Raw genomic sequence first — 19237 nt, forward strand, 5'->3', positions numbered from 1 at the left:
ACTACAGTATGAGTCCAGGAAATGCTAAAGCAAATGTGACAAAACTTAACTTAAAATTTTTCTGATCCCAGAATTTGAATATTTGTGAGCCAGATCAACAACTGGGTCTCAGAGAGAGCAAGCTGATTTTTAGTATTTTGAAAGATACTCCATAGATAAGATGTATTGAGAATTGAAACATGACATTGAGCTGTGCTCAAGTAATCATGTCCATAAATAAAGATGCAATCTCTAACATTTCTTTTGTCCGGGATTATTCTAATTGTTTAATTTTTAAAGTGCAAAAGTGACAACTGTCAGGATATCAGGAATAAATTCTGTGGGTGTTGCACAGAGTTGAATTATGTAGTTTTAGAACATATACTCTATTTTCAAAACTGTTATTGCACATGTATCATAAAGATTTCTTCTTTTCTGTTATGTGCCATGTGGCAGTCAGCAGAATTCAGTGGGCTTCTTTCCATTTTATATAGGTGTAAAATGGAAATCAGGCCCATGGAGTTGTTGTAGTATGCATGTAATGTCTAGATTTTTGTCTTGCCTTTCGCTTGCTAATTATTGAGTTAAAGATGTGCATGGCATGTGTTTGTGGTTTATCTGTATTTAAAAATTGTAGGTTTTTTTAGCTATGATCAACTCAAACTACAAAAACGTCTATAAAATGTAAACTTTATTAGCTCAAAAATCAAATTCAGTATTCGGTTTCTGAAGTGTCAACACTGGCAAGTGAATGTTTTTGTAAGTGATATAATGGTGTAATGTTGATATGCCTCACTAATTACAAACTCAACTTGTTTTGTTTACAAGACTTAAAAAATAAATAAAATGTAAGTCTTATGAACGTAGTGGAGAATGAAGGATCAAATTAATTTTTCCTACTAAATAATAGTAAAGATGGAATTATGGACATAGCTGTGCCTGCCCAGATGTTAAGCTATTTTCTTAGCCTAAGATGAGTTAATAAAGGTGCATTTTATATTATAAATTCGTGGACCAAATTTAGATTAGAAATTTTTGACAGAAATGGAATTCTAAAATTGCGTTTTTCCTAGAATCATAGACTCATAGAACGTCTGGGTGTCGCATGGGATCATATCATAGAATCATACAATGGTTTGGGTTGGAAGGATCTTTTAAGATCATGTAGTTCCAATCCCCCTGCTATAGGCAGGGACACCTGCCACTAGACCAGGTTGCTCAAAGCCTCATCCAGCCTGGCCTTGAATGCTTACAGGGAGGAGGCTTCCACAGCCTCTCTGGGCAACTGTTCCAGTGTCTCACCACCCTCACAGTAAAGTGCTTCCTAATAGATTGTGTCTGCTGTGATTTTTTTGTGAGATATGAGACACTAGGCAGCCACTAAATTTTCTTCAGTGTTTTCTAAGTAATTTATTATAAGCCATTCTATTTCTGTATCTGTTCTGCAGGTATGATGCAAAAATTTTTAATTGGGATTTCTTTAACATTCTTTCTGATCACGTTCATAACTATGACGATATAGGCAGTATTTTTACAGTATCCTTTGTCTAGCAATGTAGAATATCTGTGTTTACATGTATTGAACACAAGAAAACTTGTATGCCTAGTATTTGTGTTCCAGCTAAAGAAAAGAAAATATTGCTATGAGGATTGTCAGCCACTGGCAGTGGTTGCCTGGAGTAGTTGTGGTGTCTCCATGATTGGAAATATTCAAAAACTAAGAACTGTAAAACTTGCTATTACTGACCTTGCCTGGAGTGGGTAAATGGAATGTACTAGTTGATCCTAAGTGTTCCTTTCAAATCTAAACGATTCTATGATTTTCTGATACCTTTATCTTTCAAAATAAAATAATGAACATAATTCTGAACATTCTTCGAATTTTTTCCTCAAAGGTGACTTTGTTTGTTGGTAATGGATGAGATAGAAAGAGGTAGTTTTCTTTTTCACGTAACAAAGATCTAGTCTTTGGATTATTCAATTTCTCAGAGTATCCCTCTTACGTGTTTAGATGTATTAATGTACTTAAGAAGGCTGTTTGGCAGGCAGTTTTATCAAAACATGCTCCTCATCTTTGGTCAAAGAAATTGGTTTGTTGACAAAGAGAGTACATTGTAAATTCATCTCCTTCAATCAGCTTTCCTTGGATAGGTGAGTTGTGTTCTACTGGTAATTGTATTATAGTGCTTAAAACAGGTAACGTTTTCAAGGGTGAGATTATTTATGAGTAGAACAGGTAAATCTGATTTATTTGGTTTTGTTTTCTTTTTTTCCAGCTGCCCTTTATTATGGATAGGCCTTTGCAAAGAAGGAAAATACGAATACATTCACTCAAAAAAATAGATCTTCACCTTAAGTGGTTTTCTGAGATTGTGTTACTCTGGTACTTCGCATTATTTTAAATTCTAGATTTTCAGATCCACATGCAATAGAAAATGAGTAGTAATTCTGATCTTAGTACTCCTAAATTTTGTTTTCCTCATCTCTTTACTTCAGGGTGATGAAATGAAAAAAACAGGTATTCAACCCATTCCTATGATGGACAGAGACAAGAAAGATGAAGTCCCTCAGGGTCAAGTATGAACTCTCTCTGTAAAATGATACTTGTTTTATAGTGTTAAAAGAAAACATATATTGAAAAACATTTTTATATTAACAAATGTTGCATTTTATGCCAGGGTATGTGGGCTGCTGAATTCTATGCTTTGTATGCAAAACAGAACATTGTTTTTTTATTAAGTGGCAGCAGAAAACTTGTTTTCAGAGACATTACTGAGATGGCAAAATGCTTTTTGCAGCTGTCTCAAGTTACTAGATAACATATCTGTGCTTCCTTTATAATAATAAGGCTTAAGGAATGATTTAAACATGATATAATTGATATTTCTGACATGGAAATGATCATGCAGTTTCAATAAGAAAAAATGAAGTCTTTCTTCTGATTATACATTAGTGCTCTTTTTGTTCTCATAATTCCCAGTGCAGCAATTTACACCTTGTTGTCATTCTTACTTCCTTCCCCTTAACAAAAACTCTGTGAATAGGTAGCAGGCCTCTAGCAAAATTATATATTGGAAAACTTAAGTAACTTTTGAATACAATACGTTCTTCCTTGTATGGTAAAGTTTGTTTAAAAAGGAGGTAAAAAAAATCGGAAGGAATGGTAGTCTCATATGTACAATCGAATTTTTAAGAAATATGAATAAACCAAAAGACTCAATTTATGACAAGTTAGAGGACTGTGAATAGTGACCACAGATTTGAAAAAGCAAATGTCATTCTTCTGGCATATGGTCAGATATTTAATATGTCATGCCATTTTAATGTGCAAGTAAGTTCAGGTGATCATTGGCATTAACCAATGGCTTCTGGATTAAAGACTGTCTTCAAGATAAATCAATAGCAAAAGATGAAATGGGTAAGGATTTGAAGGTTTTTTTCTTAAGTATTTTTAATGTCTGTTCAAGTGGTTACAGGGGTATCAGTTACTTGGCAATATGTCATTGATACAAGAGGTTTGTTGCCCATGACCAAACTCAGGCATCAATGATTGCCATCTGCTACCTTTGCTAGTTCTGTGGCCTTCCTGAGACATTGTGCAAAGGATCATTGTTGCATAATGTATGTATCTGAAGAAAGTTTTAGGGAATATTTAAAACAATGTTAGTGAAGTTCTTTAAGGCCTCAAAGAAAAAGCAGCTTGGCCCTCTTGTAGGACAGAGGTGCTCTCGGATCTACGGCTCTTCATTATTCAAACCTGTGGATTGGACATTGCTCTAGATTAATTATTTGATAAGCAAGACTATGGAAATTTTTATATTCTGAAACAGAACTCCGTATGTTCTATCATATTTTAGCATAAATCTGTTACACTTAATGTAATAAGGAATTGGCAGTAATTAATTAAATTCATGTGTCAAGTGTAAGCCCAGTAAGAGAAGAATCATTTTTCTGTACTTGTTTTATTTTTCCACACACTGTCTTTGTTATCTTTGAACACGTTGAAAAGCACACAATTTTACAGTACGTATGCTTCTTAGCATTTATTAAAGAATTGTTAGTAGGGTGAAAGCACAGATCTAAGAAAAAAGCTATTTTTTTCTCTTTAAAACATAATGAGTATTGTTGCAAGAACTGTCTTTGTAGGTTCTTTTACTCTGTGTTCTGATGTGTACTTCTTCATAGTATAACAGTAAAATATTAAGCAAAAAAAGAGATTAAAAACCAACTTCAGAGTGTAGCCATAGCTGCTGTGTTACAGCAAAATGTGAGATTTAGAACATAGATAGTTCAGTGAAAGTAACCATGCCTATGTTCCTGCAGAGACAGAAGAATTTAATGAAGTGTTATCATCCATTTCCTTAGGCTCTAACAGAAAGTATTAATGAGTTTAGGATCCTGTATTTTTATGTGGATTTTAATTAAAGCATTAACACCTTATTTAAATGACAATTATGTTTAGGAAAAGAGGATTTGTATAAACATGCAATCTCTGAAAAAATAATTATGCCTCAAATACTTTGATGAAAATAGTTTGTAGTTGGCATTTTCTCTCACTTGGGTGGTTGGACCAGTCAGCCTCTGTAGTGCTCTTCTCATCCTTTGAAGCACAACTCATGTAGGGTCTCTGAGCTTGATGTCTTCCTACTGGAGAGCCTGCAGTGAGGATTTATTCCTGACTCGGTAAGGATTCCATCACCCTTTTTTTTCTGCTCCTCTCTTGAAAATTTAAGCAGTGTTTGTGGTCATATCAAGATTGCAAAGTCAAAGGGTATTTTCTTCCTTCTTTCTCATCTTCACAACCTAAGAGTTTTGAAATCTTTGAGGAGAAAAGAAATGTCAAAACTATGCAGTGGCCTAAAAGTCTCCAGCCATTCATAACTTAGCTCATAAATTTACTTATTTGGGTTGAAAATAAGAAGTTTGCTTTTATGCAAGGATTAAAATATTAGGAGTGATTTCATATTTAAAATGCTTCAGTGTGAACGTTAAAAATCCAGCTGTCAAAGCTATAAATATATTTAGTATGCACAGTGAAAGAGACAATAGCAGTTTGTTTCAGAAACAAAAGATATTTTCTAGTTCTTCCTTGTTGTGCATCTTAGGATATATGTACACTGCCTCTCCCGCAGTGACTTCAATGGATTACTTGTACCTGAGTGAAGTGGAGGCTTTCTGTCTAGCCATAGCAATATAAAACTCAGTCTGGAGTTATTTATTCTGATAACTCAAGCCTTTTACCAAAAGGATTTGTGTGAGTTTGCTCTAGCCAAAAATTTAAACTGTTGCAAATGAATGTTTTTAATTAGCTGATCTTTATTCAGAATCCAAATCTGTTGAACCAGTTAGTTGTTTTTTGTTTGTTTGTTTTGTTTTGCTTTTCTCTTTGGTTGATGTACATTTTAACTTGAAGCACTTTTGGGGCTTCAAAAAATCTGTTTTGTTTCAAATACTAGAGCTCCAAAAAGAAGATTGGTTGGAGCATACTGTAAATTAATTTAGTTAGGTTGAAGTCTTTCACATTTTGCAGTGGCAGCACACTTCTCATTGAAAAGTCTATAGTGTGACTGTACCTATCATCCCACTCATGATTTTTTTGTCAGATATGGAGCAATCTGCTGTTTTCCAGTAAAATAAAACTAGCCCCCTTAACAAACAAACAACCAAAAAAAAAAAATTCAGATGAAAAAAAACAAAAGACAAAGGGTGAAAGCAATGCAGTAAGCAAAACAGAAAACTACTTCTTATGAGATGATCAGACATGACTGCTGATGAACAGACAAGCCTTGCCTTCTGGCCTACTGCAGTTTCTTTCTATCAGTTACACCGTAATTACTTTAAACCTTACTTAGGTTCGTAGGTCAGAAGAATGTCTTTTTTTTTTTTTTTTAAAGTACAAAATGGACTTGTTTATGTAACAGTATCGGAGGAATTTTTGTATTGATGGAAGTAAGGACAATAAGGACAAGAGTTACTGTGATTTCTGAAAAAGAACCAATGTTTAGATTATTAAAAAGAGATTTTTTTTATCCAATGTTTTGGTTGCAATACAGCATGTTGTATATCACTATGAAGCATTTGAAAACTCTGTCCTAAGAAAGGGAACATAGTGGACTGTAGTGACTGTCATGAGAGTCTAGAGTAAATGAATGACGTTATAGTGAATTTGAATTTAAACTGTCATCCTTGATTATAAATGAGAAGTATTTTTTAAGAAACACCCATGTTGCATGATAAATCAACTGTAGCGTGGTAGCAGTCATAGGATGATAAGCCTACATGAGTCATATATATCACTGAAAACGTGCTCACTCTCTGAGTCGGTTTGTATGATAATGGTAAAAATATATCACTCCACTGCTTGCATGAAAAGAAAACAGAAACTTTACAAGGGTGAAAAGCCTTTAGCATTTCAGGTAAATTGAACTTTGAAATACATACTCTGGAGGACATCAGAAAAATCCAGAACTCAATCATATTTTGGAAATTCTGAACAACTTTTCTGCTTTTTCAATGTTTTCTTTTTTTCGTCACAAGAATGTCTTCCTGTTATTACTGCCACCAAAACACCAGGCAGATCCTGAGAAAATCAATTGAATCAGTTAAGAGTAAAAGATCTTGTAGAAAATCCTATCTGAAGCAGGCATCTTAATCATTAGAGAGGGGCAAGCAAACAACTTGTAATTGTTAGGCTCTTCACTGTTAGTGTTTCATTTTAAAGCCTTTGGATATTAAGGTGAGATATGTAAGTGTGAATTCCTAACATAAGCAGTAATTAAATAAGCAGTCAATGTCTTTGCTCTAGTCAGCTGTTAACTTTCAGAGTTTTAATTTGGCAACATTTAATTTTTTTTCATTTCTATTTTTCATAGATTGGATTCTACAATGCTGTAGCCATCCCATGTTATACCACACTTGCACAGATCTTTCCTCCAACTGGGCCACTACTCCGAGCATGCAGGTGAGTAAATGTGCAAGGTTTTGCATGGCAGGTAGTGTGGTTAAAGAAAAAGCAAACGTGCTGTGCTAGTTTTTCTGGAAATACACACTTTTAATTTGGGAATTTACATGCAGAAAAATGGGGATATATTTTTCATGTTAATTTATGTAGAAACCCAGAGGCAGTAACTACTGACTGGGACAGTCCAACGCAGATCTACAGACACGACTGATTAAAATGAGCTTGATGCTAAAAGCATTGAGAGAGAAACAGGTTCAGTGATTATGTATCTCTATCTCATCTGGTTCAGAGCAATTTCATTCCATGTCCTTTTTACTTCAACATGATACTTACAAGTAAGATTGGCAGAAAACTACAATTCTATTTCATTAAAAAAGAGTTTTTGCATGTTGTTTAATTTTGTATCTGAACATTCTGTTAGAAAACAGAGAAAAAAGAGCACCTCAACTTAGAATAGTCAGTAACTTGGAGCATAAGTGGATGTGAGATGTGGGAAAGGCAAATGTAGCCTTGTCCTTCCAGTCATCAGGAATGTAGCTTGGGATCTTCTGAAGGAGGGGGAAGTGTCCTTTAACAATTGGCTTCTTCTACTCTGGAATGTTGTTAAATCTCTTTGTATGTAGTTCAGTCCAATAATTCTATTTGAGACCTTGGCAATCTTCACCGACAAAACTTATGTTGAAATCAGTGTGCTTCATGAAAATGTTTCCATTTTAGGATAATCTGTATTCTCTAAGGAAAAGCAGTTTGTTGGTAAAATGCCAGCAATTTTTAGTCACGTCCAAAGAGAAGTAAAGTTTCCCTGTGTTCTTACAAGCACCTCTATTTTTTTTTCTTTCTGTTGTGGTCCTAGCTTGCATTGAACTTTTCCTTTGTCACTTTCCTGACCTTGGGCTAAATAGTCTTTGTGGGCTAAATAATGTATGTGAAGTAACATAAGGATGCCCACTGTAACATGGTGTAACAAGGCCCACAAAACATTTATTAGGATTTTTTTGTTTCTTGACAATACTGAAAAGCAAACTACAGTACTGGAATGCAAGCACACATCAGCTTGCAGTTTGTCCTCCCTCCAGCCTAGTCTGTTCTCTTTTCCCTCCTGCTTGTTTCTAAACAAAGAAAACTTTCTGTCCCTCTCAGAATCTTTTTCAAATCCTAAGAAATCCAACTTGTCTTCATCTTCTGCATATCAAGGTGAGACCATCAGTAACCTGACTGTTACCCTATGCTACTGCTTTTTACACCTAGTGATCTTATCTCCTAACAAGTTTCATTATTACATTGATTTTTATTTTTTTCTCTGTTAAGTTTTGTTGCATTTCCTTCAGAATCTCTTTTTCAGATTTGAGATATTAAAGTCACTTTTGGGAAACTTCATCATTTTGTTCACTTGTTCCTCTGGACATCAGTTGAAATTCAACTCATCATGTATCTGCAGAATTAATGTTTTACTAAGATTTCAAGTACGTAAGGGCTTTTAGACCGGGTGTCATTGAAGGTAACCATCAAAAAATGTAACATAGTGATTAGCAAAATAATTTAATTGCAGCCCCATGCTATTTCATATAGCTGTGAGAAGATTATGTAGCTCTGTACAAGAGGTTCAGGGCATTGTTTACGAGAAGCATTAGATATTTAGGAGTTATTAATAGTCAGCTGTCTCTAAGGTCCTCCTGCTAGTCATGGCTGTGCAATTTCTAGATCAACGGAGGGAATATTAAGTAGAATTAGAAGCTACACATCTCTAGTTATTAAGTTCTTAAAGAAGTGTAGATACAGACTCTACCATAGAAGATTAAGAAAGAGCTTCAAAAATGAGGTCTTAGTAGCAAGACACTGAAAAAACTATTGTAATGGATTCAGTTTATCCAAGAGAATGACCTTGTTGGAGTTTATCTCCATGGAAAGTTTTCTGATTAGAATCATAGAATCATAGAATGGCTTGGGTTGGAAAGGACCTCAAAGATCATCAAGTTCCAACCCCTGCTACAGGAAAGGTTGCCAACCGCAAGATCAAGTACTTGATCAGATCGCCCAGAGCCACATCCACCCCACCTTAAACACCTCAAGTGATGAGGCATCCACAGCCTTTCTGGGCAGCCTGTCCTGGCACCTCATCACTTTCTCAGTAAAAAACTTCCCCCGACATTTAATCTAAATCTCCCCTCCTTTAGATTAAAACCATTCCCCTTTGTCCTGTCACTATCTACTCTTGTAAAAAGTCGATTTCCCTCATGTTTATAAACTCCCTTTAAATACTGGAAGCCTGCAATGATGTCTCCCTTCAGCCTTCTCTTTTCCAGACTGAACAAGCTGAGTTCCTTCAGCCTGTCTTCATAGGAGAGGTACTCCAGCCCTTTGATCATTTTTGTGTCCCTCCTCTAGACCGTCTCCAAAAGCTCCACATCTTTCCTGTGTTGGGAATCCAAAACTCGGACTCATTCCCCCTGCTAGGGCCTCTCAGTGGCAGAGTAGAGGGGGACAATCACCTCCCTCGCTCTGCTGGCCACCCCTCTTCTGATAGAGCTCAAGATACCATTAGCCTTCTTGACTGCAAACACACACTGCTGCCTTCTGTTAAGTTTTTTATCAGCCAGAACCCCTACATCCTTCGCAGTAGGGCTACTCTCAAGGATTTCTTCTCCCAGTTTGTTTATATATCTGGGATTACCTCGACCCAAGTGCAAAACCTTGCACTTCGTTCCATTGAACCTCATTAGATTCACAAGGGCCCACCTTTTGAGTTTATCAAGGTCCATCTGGATGGCATTGGTGTCATTAGAAAACTTGCTGAGCGTGCACTCAATCCCATTATCTGTGTCATTGATAAAGATGTTAAAGAGTACCAGTCCCAAGATGGGCCCCTGCTGGACACCGCTCATTACCAGCCTCCACCGGAACATAGAGCCATTGACCACAATCCTCTGACAGTGACCTTCCAACCAATTCCTTATCCACCAAATAGTCCACCCTTCAAATCCATACCTCTCTAATGGGGGACCTTGTTGACCTAATACATATTTGTTGATAGTTTGATTATAGATAATTAAATCATGTGTACTCTGACAAATAGAGAAGAGTTGCTTTCAGTGTGAAATTAGAGAACATGAAGTAAACTGTAGAATTACTTGTAATTCTTCCAATCCTTACAAAGTCATGAGTCGTCTGTCTGAGAGATAGTCTTAGTTCACAGAAGTATTCTAACTGCTGAATTTGTAATCCTTGCTTGAAAACATGTTGCTTCAGCTTTATGGATGACTGAAAACTAAATGGTAACTTATTTTGTCCATATAACTGGAGCACAGAGACTGTGCATTGCATAAGCATGTTTTCAGTGAGAAACAATTTCATATTGTTTACATGGACTAAACAGCATCAACTGTAATACTAAGAATTAGAAATGCAGTAACACGAGTATTTTCAGTTGTTTGTTTCTACTCAAGTTAATGAATATTATCTAACTGCTTAATATGTGTGAGAATTTTCATATTTTTATGACATACTGGTCACCATCTGGGTGTACTTTTACTCCTAAAGTCAATATCTATGTGCTTTTAACAGTCTAACTTCTTGTGGGAGCTGTCCCAGCCCACAACTGGGGGTTTGAAATTAGATGGTCTTTAAGGTCCCTTCCAGCTGAAACCATTCAGCGATTCTTTGAAAGTGTCTTGTCAGGTATGTTCAAAGAATTCTCCATATTAATGAAGAAAACTCATATTAGGAAGGTTTTGGATATTAGGAAAGTTTTGTTACTAGCACAATCAAATGAGAGGTCTTAAAAATGGGTTTATACTTACTATAGAAACATTTGCATAAGCCTGGCAGTATATTTGCTCGTAGGTAAGCATTATTATTTGTCTTGATGAGAACTGAGGCTGAGAAGCTAAAGTGAGTGGTTGAGACTGCATAGCATCATCTTTGAGAGCAGGGTTCTTGGAAGACCTGTGTCTTTTGATTTCTAGCAGTGCATCCAAATGAGACAGTTTCAAAAGTGCGTTGTAGTACTTGGTCATCCATCTTTCAGTACTTAACTGAAGAGACATAAAGTTGAACTGCAGAGCTGATACGAAACTGGTGCATGGATACACGGATGGAGTTTAAGATTTTCATAAGACGAAAGAGCTTCCTGAAAATCTGTTCCCTGCCATGAGGTCCTCTGATGAGCAGTTTGATAGTTAAGAACTGAACTGCTCTGTCCTTGAATTTCTCTCTGCAGATTGACCTGAAATGGTCTGTTTGAGAAAGTTGAGGAAGAAGTGTGGAGAGTTCAGATTTGGAGATGTAGACTAGAAATTCAAGAATGCAGAGTGAAGTTACACTCCCTCCTTACTAAAATGTATGTTATCGCAGGGCTTTGGTTAGTCCAGTGTTTCAAACAGCTGATTTTGTACTGCACTTTTTTGAGAGGTAAATGATGAGAGGAACACAGCCTTATTCCTGTTTGGTATTGCTTCAGCTGCTGACTGGACCAATTTTGATATCACTTCTTCACTAGCCAAGCTTGTTCTTGAGATGCAGTGTTTAAGCTGCCCTGTCCTTGAGTCAGTTGGAACACAGACACCACTGCAAATAATAGCAGCAAAAACAGCCAAGGCAGCATGTCAGCATCAAGATCTTTATTTTGAGAGCCTCTGGGCATTTATTCCAGACATTTGGGAGCCAGAACTTCAATGGGAGCGCAAAGGCAAATGAATTGTACTATCTGCATCTTAAAATAAATAAATAAATAAAATAAAATAAAAAATCAGTGACTGATTTGTATGAGGTAAAGCAGTATCTAAGAATCTAGAAAGTTATCTTGTCTGATTATTTCTTCCATTTTTTAAAAAATACTCTTATTGTATATAATGTATTTATTTTCTTACTGAAATTATTTCTTAGTATGTTATATGTTCACTGTGGATCAAAGCTACTATCCATCTGAGTTGTACTGCACAAAATAACTCATATGGATGTTTTCTAGCCTGCATACTCACTAGGGCTACCAAACTGACAAATCCATAATACTATGGGGGTTGCTCCAAAAGTCATACTTCCTGTTTTGTTGTGTTGGTGCATGGTGTCGGGGACAGATGGTGGTGGTGTGTCAGTAGAGGTTGAACCTTCCCACCAATATTCCATTACATTTTGTTGCCGTGCAACTGATGGCAGCAGAGGGCAGTCTGACAAAATGGCTTTTGACATGGAAGTGCGTATGAAGAAAAGGTTTGTAACTGAACTCCTCCACGTGGAAAAAATGGCACCCATGGGCATTCATTGACACTTGCTGAACATTTATGGAGACCAAACAGTGGATGTGAGCACAGTGAGGTGGTGGGTGGTGCATTTCAGCAGCGGCAACAGCGACATGACAGACAAGCCATGTTCTGTCGACCATGCAGATTTTTACAAGCGGAGGATGCAGGCTCCTGTTCCTCAGTGGTGAAAATGCATAGCTAATGGTAGTGACTATGTTGAAAAATAGTGTTTTGTAGCTGAAAATTTTTGTGCTCTTTATATCTGTTGTAGTTTCCATGGTAATAAAAAAGGGAAGCATTACTTTTGGAGCAATCTACATATATTTATTTTGAGAATGAGGGAAAGTGAATTTTCCTTTAAACTGAACCGAATACATTTAAATAGTTTTCCATGTGCCTACACATTTCTGAGTTGTTGCTGAAATAGATTCAATTTACAAATACTTTAGCTGCAGTTCTCCTCATTACTTCCCCAGTTTTGGGAAAGGGACCTAGAAATAGTGGCAGTTGAGTTTTTCTAATCTTTAGTATTTGATTGTATTAGCTGAGCTTCAATGCTACATTAATGCTGGTTTCATGTCTTCCAGTTGGCCTGGAGCAAAGGAAGAACAGGTTGAAATGTGCCTGCAGAAAATGATATAGGTGTTCCCCTAGAGGGCACCAGCTTTCTTTGGTAGACTTCCTTAGATCCTTCCTTCCCCAGCTGCCAGAAAATGCAACATTTTCTCTTCTTGCTTGTTCGCTGTGTTTCCAGTTCATTATTTGGTGTTTTCTATCAACTGTTTCAGCAAAGCTGTGACATAAGAATCATGAGAGCTCTACCACATCAATTCAGATGTAATACAATAATATGGCTTACAGCATATAGGATCTTCATAGGTTTACCATCCTGTTTGTTTACTAAAAACATCTAAGAACCATTGTTTTAACTAGATTCCTGATGTTATGAACTTGGAACAGCTGAGCTTGCTCTCCTTCTTTCTGAGTGCAAAAACTGAATACTAGATTTGGTCCATAGGCTGCAAAGTGTGGTTAATGCTGGTTATCATTAACGTAGCCTTCCAAGTCACAGGAGTGATACTAGCGTACACCAAGAAAGATTATGTGTCTATTATCCCTTTGTAGCATTAAAATACTACCAGCCAAACTTCTCAGTATTTTATTGCTTGCAATCTAAAATCTGGACTTGGGGGTTAGTAAGGCAGTGAGACAATGAAAAAAAAACCTGTCTTGAGGAAGAAGTACTCTTTTGTTGTAGTAGATTGATAGTGATATCACCACATTAGCGATTGCAGAGTGATGCTATGATGTTGGTATGCAATATCGTACATACCATCAGGCAGCCCTATGCAGAAGTTTCAGAAGACTTAATGTGCTGCTGCTGTTTCCAGTAAAGGAAATTTGCTGGCAAGAGTTCTGATCTCTGTAGTGCCTCTAGACTGCTGCTTCAGAGTCTTTGTGGAGCTGGCTCCAGATGGGTTTTCTCTGCCGCCATGAGGGCCACGGATTTGTAAAAGAAACAGGTGCTAGCCTGTGCCCATTCTGAAGAATTTGTGCTATAGGCTTATGTAGGTCAACATGTATACTAGCAACGCAGGATTGTAAAGTGGGATAACTTAAGACAAAGTATGAAAGAATATAATGATAAAAGTTTGGTGACGTACTGGCACTTTTATACAGCATGATGCTACATCTCAAAGTATAGCATAGCAGAGAATATTATTAGGAAGAAATCTCATTCAACTTAGAAACAGTGTTTACCTCTCTGACTTTTTTTCATCCCTAGGGACAATCTCAACCAATGGGAGAAAGTAACGAGAGGTGAGGAAGCCTCTATATGGATTACATCCCAGTCCATTGCTCCTGGAACCTCAGATTCACTTCCTGTGAAGACTGATGACTGAACAGCAGCAACGGATTGCTTTAACCCTAAAAGCATCCATTTGGGAGTTGTTTGTTTTTGTTTTTTTTTTTAATTTTATTTTTATTTTTTTCTTTGACAAAGGAAAAAGAAAAGCTACAAAACGCTAACTAAGAAGCAAATCTGCCTATGAAGGTAACGCCCATGGAGTTACCTCAGCTAAATGACTGGCAGCCAATCTCCTGATCTACACCAGTGACACAACATGAACAGAGGGAAAATGACACCCAGATGTTTTGGAATCAGCTATCAAAAGAGAACATACAACTTGTGAATATAAAAGACTGGCTTTATCTCATGGGCTACATTGCTGAGGCCTTAATTTAAAACTGATGGGGGAAAAAAATCTTAGGGGGTACTTCTAAATTGTATCTTTCTAGTGAGGGTTTCAATGGTACTTTTATTATACTGTACTGTGGCTGGCTTTAACACCAGTGTCACTTGGGAGTTCTTGGCTATAAATAGAACAATATACCCATTGCTATTGTGAATGTTTATGTGTGATCTACTTGTAATCAGTTTGAACTCCAGCAGAATCCTTGGAGACTATAATTCATGCTTAGGTTATGGTGAATTTTCTTGCTGCAAACAAAAGAAAAACAACATTCAGGTTAAAGGTTTACAGTACTTCATCGTGTCATGATGCAAATCGTCTGTCACCCACAAGGCAAACGCTGAAAGAACTAGTGATGATGCTTTGTTCTTCAGAATTATTTGATAAACCTACACAACTCCTCCCTTTAAACACTGGAAGTGCTGGATGTTTATCTCCAATAAGAAGAGGTATATAGGCATAGTTCTGGTTGGAGTTTTTGTATCCATAGTGACAGAAGCATCAGATTAAAATGTAAATGCGACAGCAAAGATTTCCTTGCCTAGCTTACCAATAACTGAAGTCAACATATTTATTTCTACCTGCTGAGTTATATTCTAAAAGGTATTAGAGACATACCTGAAGTATGCTATCTGCTGGAAACAAAAGCCCTGTCAGAAAAGTCAAGCCTCATAAAAGGATCTGTGGTACCATCACAATAAATCAAATTTTTTTTTTTATAGACTAGCTTTTGTGTTGCACAGTAACACTGCTTGTCTTCTACTGCTTTTTCCCCCCATCCCAATAAGAGTGGAATTGGGAAACTTTTCCCTTTTTTTGTTTGCTTTTTTTTTTTACTTAATTCAGCAAAATGTCAAGACTTGGAACCACCTTTCTTGGTGAAAGAATAGCTGTCAGAAGAAAACTACACTAAAATACTGTGTTTACAGTTCTGTGCTTCAGTTAGGCTTCAGCCTTAAAATTTTATGCACAGACTTTAAGACCTTACATTTAATGCCACTCTTTTGAACCTAGTGCAATTGTACAGAGTATATTTCGAGAACACTTAATTTGCCTTCATCATTCTCTTGAAAATAATAATAATAAAAAAATCTTTGTATTGATCCACACAGTAGGTCACAACATGGTCTTTGTATACCTTTCACATACAGCCCATACTGCATTACATGCTTTTTCACAGATAAAACACTCTTGTAGTGGTTCTGTGATAACACAGCCGTTTGTGTAACTGTAACTGATAATAGTCGTAACAAAGACAAGAACACAAGTTCTCTTTTTCCTTCTCATGTCTTTTGAGCTGTATTGTTCTAATTAGCATGCCATCTTCTGGGTTTCATTTCTGTGACTTGAACTCTTGAGTTTTGCCTTCTGTTATGGTCGAGCACATACCAGTGTCTGTACATGTGTACAGTATGTGATGCATAATCACATAATGTATAAATGCACCTAAGCCTTTGCAGTACATAGATATCCCAGAGGTTGAAAATTCAATTTGAAGTTATCTTATTAGCTTGATACAGGTTACCTAGCAGCAGCCTCATAGTTCTTTTCAGTTGTGTTGCCAATTCTAAGTGCAGAAATTCATTGTTAACCACAGTAAATTAATTTGAGTAATAAAAAAAGCAGGAAACTACACCAAAGTAGAATGGACAGCATCTCATGCTGTGTCCTCTGCTTTACTCCTTAGCAGTTCTGCTTTAATGAAATCATGCAGATGCAGTCTTTCATCTGCTAAGTACTTGAGATAAAATGAGTGGTTCCTAATTCACACTGAAATTATCCAAATATATGGTGACCACAAAAATATTTTCCAAAATTCAGACACCCCAGCAACTCAACTGAACATTTTTCCTTCGCAAATTATTTGCTGTTATTCTGCCTCTTCTTTGAATGCTGATCCTATAACCTTTGCAAAAACAGTTCTTATCACACTGTGTCTGTGTTAAGGAGTTCTTAATTCATCTTTTAGTCATTGTCAGTAAAGACAATTTTGCTAGTTCTGCCACCTACCATTCAAAATATTTCACAGTATCATTTAGTGTTTTACATTTTGAAGTTTATAAGTACTGATACAGAAGATACTTCCCTTACAAATTTATGAAATTGGCAATAAGTTGTACTATTAATGTCTCAAGTCAATCAGATGATTCTTCTAATATAGAACTCTCCAAACCACCAAAAATGTGTGTTTGTTATAGTATAAAGTCTATTAGAATTAAAAACTTTGGTTCCAGTGGTTGTGGTTTGCTTTCCTGGTGACTGTGACAAAAAGTTCTTTTTGTTAGCAGCTAAACTAACAAAATTAGCCATAGTGGCCTATATTTTCTAAGCAAATTCAGCATGTAAAGAGTATAGAGTCAGACATGCAATTTTTTTACAGAAAAAAACTTAAATCAGTAGTCCCAAAATCAAAATCAACGAAAATCAAAACTTTAAGGTTGCATTTGGATTTCACAGCTCAAGTATGTTTGAGTTTTAATTGTTTGAGATTTAATACACTGCGATTTAATTGTTCAGACTTAGAAATCTGGCTCATTAAACTAAACTTCCAAAAGCTGTTTTTATCCTGCTAAAATCTGATGTTGTATAAAATGAATAAGAATGTGTAAAAAAAACTAACAGAGCTTTTTTTTTTTGTCCTAGAAGTGTTAGACTCTGTGCTCCCAGGACAGCATTATATTTGTTAGTGGTTTGGATTGTTTTTTGCTTCTAAGGCCAGGACAAGTAAAAGGACTAACTGAAGCCATACCTGAGCATTCCTAATCTGTTGAGAAATGACGCCTGAAAGGTATGCACTAAGAGAAAAAATGAGAAAAATAGTTGACATAGCATGATGTTCATCTGAGATGTTGCATATTTTATTAGAGCAATGACAGAAACTCCATTGTTAAAATTAATCCACAAATTTTGTAATATAGTACATAATTTAGTTATTCCATTAGAGAAATGCATAGTGTTTTTAGTGGGACTATATACTTAAATGTATTTACAGTGGAGGGGACATGCAGTGTGGAATTCATCTTTCTATGTGGCACAGTCTTCTTTCACGTGTTTAGACTTGGAACAGTGTGATGCGTTTGCTATGACTGCATTTAGGCCATGTAGTGTTAAAGTTGTAGGGACTGCAGACAGCACCATTCACGTTAAAGTAGAGACTGTGCAATGCTCAAAACAATTAAGAGCCTCTTGAAATAATGCATTTGCCTCTAACACTGTGACACAGGAACAGTTCTGTGAAGTGGTACAAATCATTTCTTCGTTCTAAACACAGAAGAGACTTTCTGCACACTACTACGAGGAAGTTCGCATTCAAACTTTAGGTTATATATCCCAATCTAGCAAAGGCACATCACAACTCTTATTTTGCTTTCTGACCAAAAACTGTGCTCGATTGTAATACGGGTGTATACTCTGTCAAAATACCTAAAACTATGGACTGCTTTCCAGGGTAGGTCAAACTGATTTGTAGAGTAGATTCATATATATTAAAAATTCAGGTTGGGCTGTTATGTGGAGAAGAAAGAACTTCAAGGTAACATTCAACTTTAATACATTTAGTGAGCTGAAAGATTTGTTTTATATATATATATATTTACACACGCATATATATATATATGATACATATAAACTATCTTTGTAAAAAAAAACAAAAAATATGCAAGTGCAATAATTTAAAGAGGTCTTAACTTTGCATTTATAAATTATAAATACTGTACATGGTGTGTAATTTTTTTCATGTATTCATTTGCAGTCTTTGTATTTAAAAACAAACCTAAACCTTTACTATTACGTTTGTACAATAGAACAGTAAGCATTTATTATGATATAGTTAAGTTGTAAATAAATTCACAAACCAAACAGCCAGTACATATGCATATATGGGTGTCCTATTGTGAAACCTGTTTTTGCTTTTACTGCTGACTTTAGCACAGCAAGACTACTTCTGTGGATATGTAATTATACATATAAATATATGTATGATACATAAAATATATTTAGAAATGTTCATAATTTTAATGGATATATCTATACATATTCTTTGGTGTGAATATTACTGAATACAGAGTTTTTTTAATATTATTTTTCATGTTTATTTTGGCTATTATTGGGAATGGAAGCGATGTATGGAAAGTGCGTGTGTGCGTGCTCATGCACATGTGTTTGTGTTTGTATCTCACAAGTAATCCACAGGAGAAGTGCAATCAAAACGTAATGGAGTCCTTTAAGGAGGCAATGCCTGCTTTTTTCCTGTAATTGCAGTTTACTGCTTATGGTATACAAATCCATTGTCTTTATACATAATCACCTATTGTGAGTTCACATTGTCACAAACTGCGAAGAGGTTCACTTTCCCATTTGTCCTCCTGCTGCCAGAGGGTTTACCTTGCTGCTGATGTACTTTCACACAGATCCTTGCGTTGCTACTGCCAAATGAACATATGGCTAATAAAGAATCATTGACTGCCTTTTGGGAATTATGCAGATACTGAGATGCTGAATTAACAAAAAAATAATCTTGCACCCAAATTTTAAGGAAAATACAAGCTAAATTCAGATACTCAGAAACGCTGTGGCAAATACTTATAAAATAGGTGTACAATAATAGGGAAAAAAATCTTGTGTGTTTATCTTTCTGGTACAATCAGTTCTTTCAAAGATCTTTTGCACAGTTCACGCTCAATAAACAGGGCATTCACTATTTTTAGCTCCCAAAGTGGCCTTATGTCTTCATGAGTCTACGTGACACTTTCATTCTCAGTGACAGGCATTGTGCTTGGGATAGAGGCTCCAGCCTGAGCTCGTAG

At 36.1% G+C, this 19237-nt stretch overlaps 1 protein-coding gene across 16 annotated transcripts in view; it reads left to right on the plus strand.

Annotated features, from left to right (window-relative positions):
• Positions 1-18512, plus strand: part of PDE10A (phosphodiesterase 10A) — a 361041-nt gene extending 342529 nt beyond the window's left edge. For 14 of the 16 annotated variants that reach the window (XM_021391100.1, XM_021391098.1, XM_021391096.1 and 11 more), the window contains 3 exons: positions 2476-2556; positions 6852-6940; positions 13964-18512. In XM_021391100.1, coding sequence (XP_021246775.1) covers positions 2476-2556; positions 6852-6940; positions 13964-14081 — 288 coding nt within the window. In that variant the 3' untranslated portion in view covers positions 14082-18512. Of the gene's footprint in view, positions 1-2475; positions 2557-4553; positions 4663-6851; positions 6941-13963 lie in introns of all 16 variants that reach the window. The other 2 variants (XR_002436713.1, XM_021391093.1) reach the window with 2 other exon arrangements.

Source organism: Numida meleagris, chromosome 3, assembly GCF_002078875.1.
Source record: "Numida meleagris isolate 19003 breed g44 Domestic line chromosome 3, NumMel1.0, whole genome shotgun sequence".
NCBI lineage: Eukaryota > Metazoa > Chordata > Aves > Galliformes > Numididae > Numida > Numida meleagris.